This window comes from Alligator mississippiensis, chromosome 2 (assembly GCF_030867095.1).
Source record: "Alligator mississippiensis isolate rAllMis1 chromosome 2, rAllMis1, whole genome shotgun sequence".
In the NCBI taxonomy this organism is placed as follows: Eukaryota; Metazoa; Chordata; order Crocodylia; family Alligatoridae; genus Alligator; species Alligator mississippiensis.
In genome coordinates, this window is record NC_081825.1 from 297,228,583 (window position 1) to 297,242,093 (window position 13,511).

The 13,511-nt window shown below is 37.8% G+C and overlaps 1 protein-coding gene across 1 annotated transcript in view; it reads left to right on the forward strand.

Moving 5' to 3' along the window:
- SLC38A6 (solute carrier family 38 member 6) overlaps positions 1 to 13,511 on the forward strand; it is a 53,024-nt gene that overhangs the window by 14,402 nt on the left and 25,111 nt on the right. The window contains exon 6 of the mRNA XM_014595156.3: positions 8,609 to 8,687. Coding sequence (XP_014450642.2) covers positions 8,609 to 8,687 — 79 coding nt within the window. The remainder of the gene's footprint in view (positions 1 to 8,608; positions 8,688 to 13,511) is intronic.

Below are 13,511 nucleotides of genomic sequence, written 5' to 3' on the forward strand. Positions count from 1 at the left end.
AGGCTAGATTGGCTTAATTTGTGTCCGAGATAGCCAGGGGGGACTCTAGGACCCAGTCACCACCACTGCTTGTCCTCGCAGTGGTGCAGGGAAGTGACAAAGGCCCCCACCACTGAAGGCTGCCAAAGCCGTATGTCCATGGGCTAAATCAAATAGCTTTGCGGGCTGCATCCAGTCCACGGACTGTAGGTTGCCAACCACTGATATAGATGATCCGCTCTAGTAACTTTAGTACAACATGTTCACATGAATCTGATATCTTTGTTAATTCTACTTGTCAGTCTTTTATGACTTAAAGACTTCTCTCCACCTCTTTGCATATGCTGAAGAGCTATTACTCACATAAACGCTACATTGCATAAGTTTGCAAAATGAACCCCTAGCAATGCAGTTGCCAGTTTACTTCTTTCCAGATCATCATTTTGCTGCATTCATCCAGGTCCCTTCCCTTCTTCCACCTGTGCATGGAGTGCTCTCCAGGTGTGCAGCTTGGGCTTGTAGTACAGAAGGCAGTCTTGAAAGATCATTTAAGCTGTTTCTTATTTATGCATCCCAACTTCTGAGAGCCCTGTCCATACAGTTGTAGGCCTGCATAAATGCAGGATTGCTGTTGGGGGTTAGGGGTTGGGGAGACAATTGTGGAAGATTGAGACTTTTTATTAGAGTTCAAGGCTATATTCATTTTCTCATGTAATCCTCTCCAGGAACAACCAGAGCTGGAGGGCATCCCTAATATTCTTTCTGGATAGCAGTGGATGGCTTGCTGTGGGTCAAAGCCATCCCTCTACATCCTGTAAATCCCTTAGGTCCTAAAGGATCTGACAGGTTTGTGGGTGATTTCCATAGATGTCTTCCATGTGGGATGAGGGAATTCTCCAAGAAAATCTTTAGGGAGATTTCCTAGTAAAATGTCCCTCTTGTTGATTTGAGAGGAGTGTGTCAGTGTGGATATGACAGCATATATAATGATGAAGTTGGAGAACAAATTATTTTAGCAAGGCTTGTGGAAAATGGAGACACATGCAATAAAATATTGCATAAGAGCAGTTCACAGGCCGTTGCCAACACCAACAGATCTTCAGTATTTGAGGTCTAAAGAAGGAATTATGTGGGGAGAGTTTTATGGTGTATTTCTCCTGGCTATAGACTGGCATTAGCCAAAGGTCATTGCTTAGGGAGCTGGAACTGGTCACACAGGGCAAGGGAACTTTGAAATAGAGAGACATAAATCGGAAATGTAGGGAGTATGAATGTAAGAATCCAGAATTTATTAGCAGCTGGAGTAAAGCACAACAGTAAAGCATTGGTGGTCTCTGAAAGGATTTTCTTGCAATAGCAAAAGACCAAGATACTTCAAAGACGACTTGTTAGGTTACCAGAAGTGGTTTATCTGTTTGCTTGTTGTATCTCGATCTCTCCCTGTCTCTCCATCTCTCTCCTTCTGCCTACAAATGCGTACATACATAAAGAATCTTCATTTTACAAGGATTAGCAAGCTCCATTGCAAAAGCAGCTCAGTTAATTGATCATTTCTCTAATTGCTGCTTCCACAAGTTTGTTGAAGGCTTGTCCTGCAGCCAGCTGGTTCTCCAGAGGTGCAGAAGGATTTTCTGACTTCGAAAGCATCAAACATAATTTCCAGTCTGGTTCCTACTGAAAGCAAGCACAAACTGCTGAACACCAACAATACAGGGGAAAGGAAACCCAGTGCTGCAGAAATGTGTTTTGCATTCAGCAGTGCTAGCTTCATCTCGGGCTACTCTGGGCTGCTTGCATACTACATATATATTTTTAAACAGAAATACTAGGACTAGCTGTGAATTCTCTAGCGTGGCATTTTAGTCTGAATCTCATCAACAAAATGAACACCACATGAGAATTCTCTGCTATATCCCATGCATAGCAAATTTCCAAAAATGTAAGCAAATAACTGAACCACTTGCAAATATTAACCTTCTGTTTTCTTGCAGTTTATTATTATGATGATTATTATTTGCAGTTTCAGCAGTCTGCGTTTTCTAGACTGTGCGTTTATATGTATCGAGACTTACTGCAGGAAATTTTCTATGTTAGAGACACTTGTTTACAGGTTATTTTTGATCTTTGCCCCCTCTTATCAGCAGAGGTGAAGCATCTCTATTACAGATAGAAAGTTCCCCAGCCATGTTCGTGCAACACCATCTCCTGGTCAATCGGAGTACAGCGCTAATAGACTTCTCTTCCCCCACACCAATTAACTAGCTTTGGCTGTGGATAGGCTTAGGAAGAGAGAACCCTTTTAAGCAGCACTTGTTTTTACATTTACTATAACCAAGACATTAGGCTTCCCCAAATTCTCTCAAATTGGGGAAGAAAGTATTTATAACCATGTTGTATGCTTTACATGGTTAACCACTTTATCTCCCCGGATGAGCCTGTAGGAAGTAGAACTGGCGCAAACCTATGTATAAAAAATATCTAGAAAGCTACCAAGGTAATTCACTTGTGCTGAAGTTGAAGAAGTATATTTTAGAGCATAGAGTAAAATATCCAGATTTCAGGATAGTCTTTTTTTTTTTTCCTGCTTTGCAGGTCCTTTATTCTTCTTAAAGTATCTTAAAACATTTCACAATTAAATGGTTATCCTGATTAAAGTTGTAATCCTAGAGGAATCCAAGTGTGGCAAAACCAGTGAGAAAAATCAAGAGTTCCTCTGAGTCTCTCTGGGCAAAGTAGGTGCTCTTCAAACACATTTAAAATGAATGGCCCCACAGAGTGGAAAGGCAAACATAGTGCATCTCTGTTAAGGACTGAATGGTTAATCCTTTAAGAAGTTACTGCACCTCCCCTGAGCGCAGAAAATCTAATTCTGTTCTTAAACAAACTTGAATGCTCATGTCCTTGCAATGCAGTTTGTGTTTGCCCTGAAAGCCTAATTATCCTTATCCTTATTGTTTTAAACTGAGGATTTCCAGTGCAGAGCTGCTTTAATTAAGGGCAGGTTTGTCAACTCCCATACTAATTTAACAATTGATGGCTGTTAAAACCAATTAAGCTGTGTTTTCATAATGCAGTGAATAGTTGTTGGGTGACTTTTTAGCATTCTAAGGAGTGTTAAAGTGTTGAAGAAAAGTACTACTAACATCTGTGTGCAGTCTAAATATATGCTTGCTTTCATTGGGAACTTATTTAATTTATACTGGCGTAGTTAAATCAATAAAGTTATACCTGTATACTTCCTCTATGTAGTCATTCGTGTTGCAGAATACAAAGCAGCCTTAAATAGAAACTACATGTAAAAAGGCTTTCTTACACTACAGTGAATGACTGATTTGCACAGGGAGTTTTAATATACCTACAGGGGCTTGAGTTATTCTATCATATATCAGTTTAAATTTCCAGCTTGGAGAAGATCTATTTTTAATACTGCACTTTTTCAATACAACTACATGAAAATGATTATTTGTAAACCTTTGTTAAAATATATTGCTTTTGTAATTATCTAGAGATTGGAGGAACTTCTAACACTTGGTTTAGATGCTGGTTTTGAATGTGTGTTTAAAAACAAAATACCCAGAGCAATAGTTAGGGTAGAGCCCCGTGCTACATAGCTTTACTGCTGCTGGTAGCTGAGCTGGCTTACCCAGGCAAGCTCTGAACATCCTTCCCCAGTACTATGATCTGCCAGTTATATATATCTTGAGAACTGAAACAAAAAAAATACTGCTGTAGAGAGGCTGTAGAGTCTGAGAGCTCAAGTAGGATGATGGCTTTTGGTCACGTTCATGCTTCATTCCTTGTGCTTTTTCTGTTCCTAGTTTGTTTGGGTTTTTTTTTTTTTCCCAGTATTATTTTGAATTACAGTACCTCCGTTTAATGTTCCTGTAATGTTTCCATCCCTCATCCTCCTCTGCCCATCCCACCCTGCAAATCCCCATCAAACAAAACTAACCTGCTAAAAATTGAGTGCTGTGGATTTGTCTTCTTTTCTTCATTCTTGATGTCCGCCTCTAGATTTCACCTTATTTAAGAGAACACTTTCTCTTCTCTAGGGCAGGACAGGCGACAGGTAAAATGACCTCGTTACTAGCAGAAGGAGACATAAGTTCAAATGAATTTGTCATATGAAGCTGCTAGGAAAGGTCCCATTACAGCTGATTAATCCAGCTCGGTTTCTGCCTGCCCAGCGAGAGGTAATGCGTGTTCTGACTTAGTGCAACTTCTCACTAGTATGCGGTTTTTTCCTGTTAGTTTTTAACCTTTCTTGATGATTTGAAAGAACTTTTGTGGTCAGGTTGTTTTATACAAGGAAATAAAGTACTTATTTCTTCTTCCTTCCTCTGGCCTGTTTCTGAGGAATTGGCTTGGTGCTCCCCAGTTCCACAAGATCACTCAGTCCTCCATCTGCCACTCAGTCCTCCGCTTTCTCCGTTTCGATACGGCATCAAAGTCTGCTGATGGATTTTTCACGAAGTCCATTTTCTTCTCCCCCTCCCATAGCATAAAGTTTGGGAAACACTTTAGGATCCTTTTCTTCAGGGGGAATTTATTAATGCAGGGTATCTTTAAGCAAAGTTTAATATGCTCAACTGATCTGGCAGATCAAGACGAGCCTCGCATAAAAAAGTCTTCTCAACCACGGGAGGCTTTTCAAGAATGTATCACCAGTTTTGATATAAGGAAAGCGTTAACTATGTTAATTGCTAAAGATTCCTTCTGAGGATGAATACACCTTCTCCTGTGTCACTGCTTTGGACTTTGGCAATGAATCCATGTCTCTGGCTAGGATGTTGAGGAAAACTTCAGTTAAGAGTTATGGGAACCAAAAAACAAAGCCGTTTAGTTGGCATAATGTAGTGCCATTAATATAGCAGCCATAGGCTTTTCCTTTTTTCTCTCTTTCAGATGTTGTTTCTTTCAGATCTGGATCCACATAGTCAACGACAGAGTATTAATGTGCAATAGATAACCCCAAATAATGCATTTCTTCAAGACACATCTGTAGTGAATCCCAGCTCGTGGTGGTATTATGGTTTATTATGTAATAATGAATGCCTAAGGCAAAGTAGCCTGATTGAAAATGAAAATCATTCCTTTTTGAACAAGGTAGCCAACATCAGGGTTTCATCATGTATAAAATGATCTGTATTTTGATGAGCACGGTCAACTGCTGCTCTCATGAACATGGTAAATCTGTTGGACAAGGTGATGGATAATAATTTTATTCCTGGTAAAACATTATATTACAGCATTTCCAGGAGTGAGCTTATTACAAAGTTCAACTTTCAATAGTCCACATTGAGCCAGTTCTTAATACAGACAAAAAATGTTTTAAAGATTATTAAGGTTGCAAAGACAAGCACTCAAAAAATCAGGAAAAGCATGAAATTAAGGTTGCCTTTCAACTGTAGTTCCAGCAATACAATGCATTTTAAATTTGTTCCTTAGCATCCCTGCCTCATTCGGTACATGGAATAAACTGTACATGAAGCAGGGAGAGAACGGATGTTGTTTGCACATATTTAATCCACTGAGCTGAGCGCCATGATACCAGAACTCAGTGCCACCACTCGCTCGAATTCTGGCCGAGACTGCTGGAATTGCAGGCAAACGAGGGCTGCATTATAGTTGCATTTGCAAATATATTTCTGGTATTTGCATTTTTTTTTTTTAATGCTTGACTTCATGTTCATGACTGTCCTCTCTTTCCCTCCTTATACATACAGACCACCAAGGACAGGGAGTATTTCATTTTTAGCAATCTAACTTGGTGCATTTGTGGCTGCATCTGATGTTGCAGAGATCACAGCATTCCTTGCTTAAGACCAGATATACCTGTTTGATTCTGTTCAACATGCAGGCACCGGGGAGAAGGAAAAAAAATAAACTTTTGTATTTATTTTCTTACTTAGCTGGAAAAAAGAAAGAGTTGATGCAAATTATTCTACTGCTGTATCTCTTCTCAGGGGAGCACTTTTCAATTTTGGTTTGAATAAAATTGTATCTTTTTTTAAAAATCTAAATGGATTTTTCCAAGCTGTGAAGTGATCATGGTCTTTATTTTATCCATATTGCGTAATATTCTGGAGGCAGCTGTTCTTTAGGTAGAAGCATACTTGTAGTTTTGAAAAAAGAAGCTAAAGTTTAATCTCTTAAACTCTGAATACAGCATGGCATCTCATACTGTTTGCTCAGGAGTTGCTCAAAGAATTAGTATTCATTTTCTTTGTGTCTAGGAAGGGGGGGAAGGAGGAAAAAAAAAAAAAAAAAAGGAGAGACCAAACTAGAAAAGGACTACTAAAAACTTTATTTCTGTAAGTTTGCCCACGGAAATTGTATACACAAACAGAAAGGAAGAAATAATCATTCATACAAATGTTTAACATGTGCGAATTTCTTGTTGCATGATTGGTTCCCTCCTTTTGGAGTTAAATTCAGTGAAATAGGACTCCTATTTTGGAAAAGAGAGTAAGCGCACAACAAAGGATAACTGATCAAATGATTAGCTAGAGGCTATTAGGAATGCATGGGAAATGTGACAGATCACGTATTAGCAGGACATTTGATCTCAAAATAAATTTGAAGCCTTTTACAGCTGAAGTTGGCAAAAAAAAATTAAGAATTATTGTAAGGAGATACCTGAAACTTCAGAACTGTATTGATGCACTGAATTGCATTTAAAAAAAAAGCAAGAAAGGTTTTAGGAAGGAAAATGATTCATTTTAATATAAAAGAAGCTTTCATGTGTTCACTTCAGGTTTTTTTTAATCTGTCTTTGAAATGATCCATGCAAGCATTTATAGGCTAGCATCAGTAATACTGACCACTTAAAAATTGCATTCAGTTGTTCGTATGCCTATACTACATCTAATTTCTGTAATAAGAGTAAATTTGAGGGCACCAAATAAAATGTCACCCCAGACCTAAAAAACAGCCATGTGTCAACAGGGAAACACAGACCTGGATTGGAAAAATCTGAGCTTTTTAATGCAAAGAAGTGAATATTTCCTTATTTAGTGACCTAGCAACTGTTTTTAATTTAACCTTGCTGTAGGTACATGTCACTTTGTATTAATGCAATTCGCTTTCTTTATAGAGATCACATTCCTTCTCAGAATATAACATTAACTGTTTCCGTGCTTCAGCTTGTGTGTTTGCTAAACTTTAAAAGATTGGAATAATCCTTTTTAACCTAATTTTAAAACCATCTTTTAGAAGCTTATATTTAATTTGACCTTTAAATTGATCTCTAAAAAAAATCTGAGTATGTAGTATCCTGGAATAAAACTTTAATCCTATTAGATACAGTAAACTTTTTCTTCAATTTTTAAACAGGGCTAAAATGTTGTATGCAAAATGAAGGATGGTGGGTAACTATGGTGATTTTTTTGGTATGGGTTTAAGCTAGCTATAGAACTTGGTGATTTGTTGAATAAATATCTTTTGAACTTTGAATTATGCATAGACATTTATTGTCCGTTTCACAGCAATATATAAATCACTGTCCTTTTCTAGAGGATGAAAATATTATAAAGGATAATATTTGATGCAAGCAGGATTGGTAAGCTGGTCAGTTGACTGGTTAAATATTGTCAGTTGACCAGTCAATTAACTGCATATTTTTGACTGGTCAAAGATTATAGCAATTTAACCAAAAAAACCCTACATTTTGTAGTTTACTTGACAGAAATAAGATTTAAAAATTTTTAACACATTTCTTAATAGAAAATTTGTGCTTTTTCTGTGTATTAGCAATTTTTTTACAATTTTTGACTGATATTTGACCAGTCAGTTGACCAAACTATTTGACCAGTCAAATACCCAACCTTAGATACAAGTAACAGGTGAGCATGCTTTAATAATCAAGAGCTGGTGGAGATTTTTAAAAAATAAATTCTATCTAACAGAATGATAAAGGCATAAATATAGGTCATAGCTCCCGTATTACTAGCAGCTAATGGAGATTTTTCTTTGGTAAAAAACTAGGCAGTTTATTTGATGCAGGTGGAACAGTATATATGTTATAATGACAACTTTTGAAGTCCTCCTTGGTAACACACTTTCTCCACTAATTATGTTTTAATATCACTTTGTGAAATTTCTATGAATCCAGTATTTGCCCAAGTCGCTGCAACGGATGGAGAAGTTAGTGCAATAAGAATGAACTTAGAAAATCAAGCATTTTACTTTGAATATTTTCAAAATAGCAGAACATCATCACTGCTGATATCTTACCAGTAGTTACACAAGGAGGGGAAGGAGTGTTACAGCATTGCAATCTGCCACTACATTGTAGATCATGTTTAAAAAGCGAAGCTTAGCAAGATTTCCTTATTTTTCTGGTGTAATTTCTACATCTTGTCTCGTTCAGCCTTTCTATTGTACACTTCTATTAAATGCTCTCATAGGAGTATAGTCTGTTTGGCTGCGCTAGCTAACACCAGTACCTGGCATGTGGATTTGCAGCTATATCTAAAGGAAGTATATTAAAAAAGTATTAATTCCTTCAGTGGTGCCACAGAGTCTAAGTAGAGATGTTCCATCCACAGCCAGTCTGGTTGAGCCGTGCTAATTATAATTTCAAGATGCCAGTATTTTAATACTAAATCTGTTCCACTTCCGTTCACAGCTATGTCGTCTTATCTTTTAATTGTTAAATCTGAACTGCCCGGTACAATTGCAGGGTTCTTAAGTGGAGAAGAAAGCGGGTAAGGAAAAAAATATTTCAAATGTTTTATTATCTAATGGGGAAAACGCAGTTCCCGTAAAGATTGCTAAGCCCTGTTGCAAGGTGTGGGCATGGGTACCAACACTTCCCTTTGATTTCACGTGCTAAGAAAGAAGTGATTTATAGTTGTGCCTGGAACGCAGGATGCAGTTAGCATGTGTAAGTGTTCTGCAGTTCACAACTGCATACAGAGCCTGATTTTCTTTTTCTTTCAGCAGTTTCCTTTCCTACACTTTAAAAAGTTAAAGGTAAAACCCTATCCAAAAAAAATGCCTGTCCCCTGAGAACTGAGCTTGAAAAGCGAAGGAAAGGGGGCAAAAAAACCGCACAAACTGCTGTCATGTTATCGCTTTGCATATTTTTAAACCACAATACAAAAACGGCAGGCATTCAAGTTTAAATATTTTGTTGTCTTGCTCCAGTAATTGGACTTGTCTTGGGAAACATGCCAGGTTTCCAGACTTGGTTTATAATTCCTCCATTTGGCTTCCAGTAAAGAAATTGTGCTTTTAGTTCAGATGTATAGCAGTATGTAAAATTAGTGCTCTTCAGATCTATATCAGAACCACTGCAAGAGTACTGTGGCTGTACTAGCTAAGAAAAACATTTCAGCTTTAGCACTGGAATATCTTACTTTGGCTGTTACAAGCTGCCATCATTTATGACAGTGTGTTTTAGTTGTTAGCTGTCTTTTCAAACTGCCATTTTTATAGATTTTGAATTCAATTTTTTTTTTCTCTGGGCTTAAATTTGAGGCTGTTGCAGTATGCACATTTGTGATTTACTATATTGTTTTTATGGATGCACTTTGTCTGATATTAGCTTTAAAAAAGTTGTAGTGTTTCAGATATTTTTAACTAATGCTTTTTGTGCTTGCAATAAAAGCTGCTGTCATTTTGATGAGGGACAGAAGTTACACATAAACCGGTATAAGTGATTGGAAACCGGTTCAAATCCGTAACACAACAGAAGTTCAGTGTATATAAACTGCTTTCAAAATGACTAAAACAGTATAACATAAACCTGATGGATATAGTATCAGACTTAACACACAGTCTAGCAGCATCCCAGAATGCTTTGCACCTCCCCCTCCCACAGTGTGGGCGGGCCAACTTTGGCCCAAGCTGTCTGCTCAAACCAAGCAGGGAGGTGTGCTCTAGCACCCCTCGGCTTCTGGCCTGGGCAACTGCAGGCCTGTGGCTGCATTTCCAGGATCAAAAGTGAATGTCTGTTCACTTGCTTATCAGTTCAATCTGTGCAGCTTAGACTAACCTGCAGAGATTGAATCAATTCAGCCTTGGACTTTTTGACTGTCTATACTTAGCCCTTAAGATGGATCAGAGTTACTGTTATTACATGGGGAGGTTTAAGCCTTTTCGGATTGTGCTTTTAATTTGGTAAGTTTTTGTAGTAAGCTGAAAAGCCATGGTGGCCTCACTTTGAGCCAGGGTGGCCTCAAGTGTCTGAAGAGTTTATAGGTTACATTTTATCAAAATCTTTTCCCAAATTTTGTCTGGCTTGAGAACCCAATTATTGACTTGACTTTTAACTAGTGGCTCTATTCATGTGAAGTGACTTTTTCAGCAAAAATTCAGAAGAAGGAATACAGGAACTTTTTTTTTAGATGTATATGCCACCGTTCCCCAACAGGCTCAGGGCAGCTTACAATAAAAGAGGGAAAAAACCATAGAAATTGAATAAACTATTAAAATAGGAACAATCAACCCACCCAGCTACAAGGTTCCCCATGCCCCCCCAAGCTGAGAAGTCATCCACCCCATCCCAACCACTACCCTGCCTCTCACCTAGGAGAGAGTTTCTCCCCACTCCACCCAGCCCAACATCTGTTTCCAACTTCAGGTCAATACCTCCAGAAAAGATGATGATTCCCTTCTACCCATATTCCCTGCCACCTCGACTCACTCCCATGGCCCTACCTCACACGCAAGGAAGTCCTTCAATGTCCTTACTGTCCCTTCCCAGCTGTAGCCTCCCTCTCAAAGGGGAGAGGGGGCTTGCAGCTCTCTGCAGAATCTATTAATTATCCCCTTCCCTACAAAGAAAACCTATTCAGTTGAAAAAGAAAAAAAGCCCACACACTCCTTCACCCTCTCTCTCAGCCAAAGGGTAAGGCAAAAGCATTCCTTTGAGCATTCCCCTTCGGTGGTGCCTGCCCGCGGTCCCTTGTAAAGCCACAGGCTAGTGAAAATCCCTTCTTTGCTGCCTGTCTGGCTCTACTTGCCTACTCGACCTTCCAGCCCTTCCCCTGCTCTTGGCCCCCAGAAGTGGGTTAATAACAACTTTCATAGTAAGTTAATAATATTTATGCATTCAACAACAGAAGCTTAAAAGCCTTCTCCGTTGAGAATGGGGTCTCATTCTGGGCACTTCATAAGTGTAGGTATTATAGTGACACAGTCCCTGCCTCAGCATCACGTGGTCCAAAAGAGTTGACATTCTACCTACCTAATGAAGAGTCAGCCGATCTTTATTGGTTGTGCAGTGAGTCTGTCACATTTTCAAAATAAGGATACTAACAAAATAATGTATTTTTCCCTCAAACAGTGTAAGGACTTTTTTAGCATTTAGGCCTAGTTCAGTTCCCACTGAAGTTTTTTGATCGTCAAGTTTTTGATCACAACATTATGGTCATGATCCAACTCCCCAAATCTATAGAGGCAGTCCTCGAACTTACGACACAATTGGTTCCTGAAAACCACATCTTAAGTCGAAACGCAACTCGGACCCAATTTTCCCATAGGAAACAATGTTATAAACGGGGGATTGGTTCCTGAACCAGGGCCCAATGCCTTCTTTTCACCAAAAATATCCCAGAATTTTTTACTCAATCAATTATAGATGAGTAATATAGCTACATTAATGCATTTATGTTGTAAATAGCAATCGTATTGATTTGAAAGGACTTCTCTGAGGTGACTTTGAGGAATTTTTTAAGGTTCTTGGCTGGAGTCTTCTCAGGAGTCCTGGCTGCAGGTTTTTCTGGAGTCTTGTCTGTTTTCTTAAAGAAAGTGTCCAAGGAAATTTGGACAGATGTTCTCCAGGGGGATGGGCAGCGCAGTGAACTTGTTCGCTGGCATGGTGTCGTGTTGGATCAGGCATTGTAAGGTCAAAACTGATGTCAGAAAGTCAAAACAGGATGTCAATTTATAAATGTCGTAAGTGCGAAACGGTGTAACTCGAAACATTGTAAGTCAAGGATTGCCTGCATTCAGCTTATGACAAATAATTAAAAACTACCTTTTAAGGAATTCCATAAGTGCATAAGCCAGGCCAAGATATTCCTTCCTTTCCTGTATGTGTCAAAATGGGAGCCTGATCACTTCACCTTTTAACTTGCATAGCCTACTATTTCTTGAAGCCCCATGAAGTAGCCAGAATCTTGAATATTTTTTTTCTTTTGTATTTGACACAACCCTGGTGTACAACTGTTTGATTAGTTGTTTTTTTTTAAATCGCAGAAAATAATTTAATACAGAAAATATGTAATAAAATATCTAATCTGAAGAGCATAGATAGGCAAGGGACATAAAAATTGTGTATGCTGATTTAAGGAATTCTACTAGACAGTTTATTTCCAGATGTGGTTACATGACAGTTTTGTTTCTGTTAGGTCAGTTTGGTATATGATACCCTTTCATCTGGCGCATAGTTTTTCTTGAACTGCAGATACTTTAACAAACTGACACTTTTGAAATATCATTATCTGAAAAAAAAAAAAAAAAGTTTTATATTCCTATGTAGGCCATAAATATGCATGCATGTATTTAGATCACATATATATGCAGACAGAATTATGTCATAATGATAATGTAAAATCTGCAGGATCAGAGCCAGTGTTTACAACATACCTTAATGTCTTTCCTATAGTAATACAATGCAACATAAATATTTGTAAATTGAATTGTTTCAGTCCGTTTGCATAAGAAGAATTCTAAATATTTTTTATTTTTGCATAAGAAGAATTCTAAAGATTTTGTCGCTTAAAATAAAGGCTGTGTTAAAATGTTGTAATTTGTGAGCTTTCTGTTAACGTTTAATGATCCTGTCAGGATGATCTGATTGGTGCAATTTAGTTGTCTTGCCCATGTGTGGTATAATTGATAAAGACTGAAAGTAAAGTCCTAATTTAGAACATATGAATCTCTCTTGTCCTGTTGTATTCAGGAATGAAATTAAGCAATTCATAAATCTGTCTGTTTTTAGTTAAAATATAGGGTGAGCACATCGATATGACTAAGGATTTATACGCCACATTTCGTATTTGAAATACTTTTTATAATGTAGGGTTAAAATAAAATATCAAAGCAATTTTAAAGGGAATCTTAAACTGTTCTTGGAGAGAGAGAATTTGCTTTTTAATACTTTATGGAAAAAGCTGATGCCTGATGCCCAGTTTCAAAAGTGGTAGATGTTCCATTGAATTTTATTAAAAATAGACTTCTATATTCCAAGCTAAAGACATTTAATAATCTTTTTTTTTTTAATAGTTTCTTTTCCCTGATTAACGTTTTGCATGTTACAGTTCTGTTTTATGGGGTTTCCTATTTTTGTTTTTTCAAAAATGTCTTTTGCCAAATATACTGTTGACTAGTATATGGTACCTAAAAATAGTTTTGTCCTCTTGCTCTTCTAGCTCATTAATTAGTTATGGAAACTTTGGATTTGTTACCTGTTGGTCTAGACAGTCACGTGACTTCCAGTACACTTGTTACCTCTGCTTTATCAGAGGTGTTTCAACTAACATTTGAAGAATATGATTATTTATTCTCCTCCTGCTTTTAAA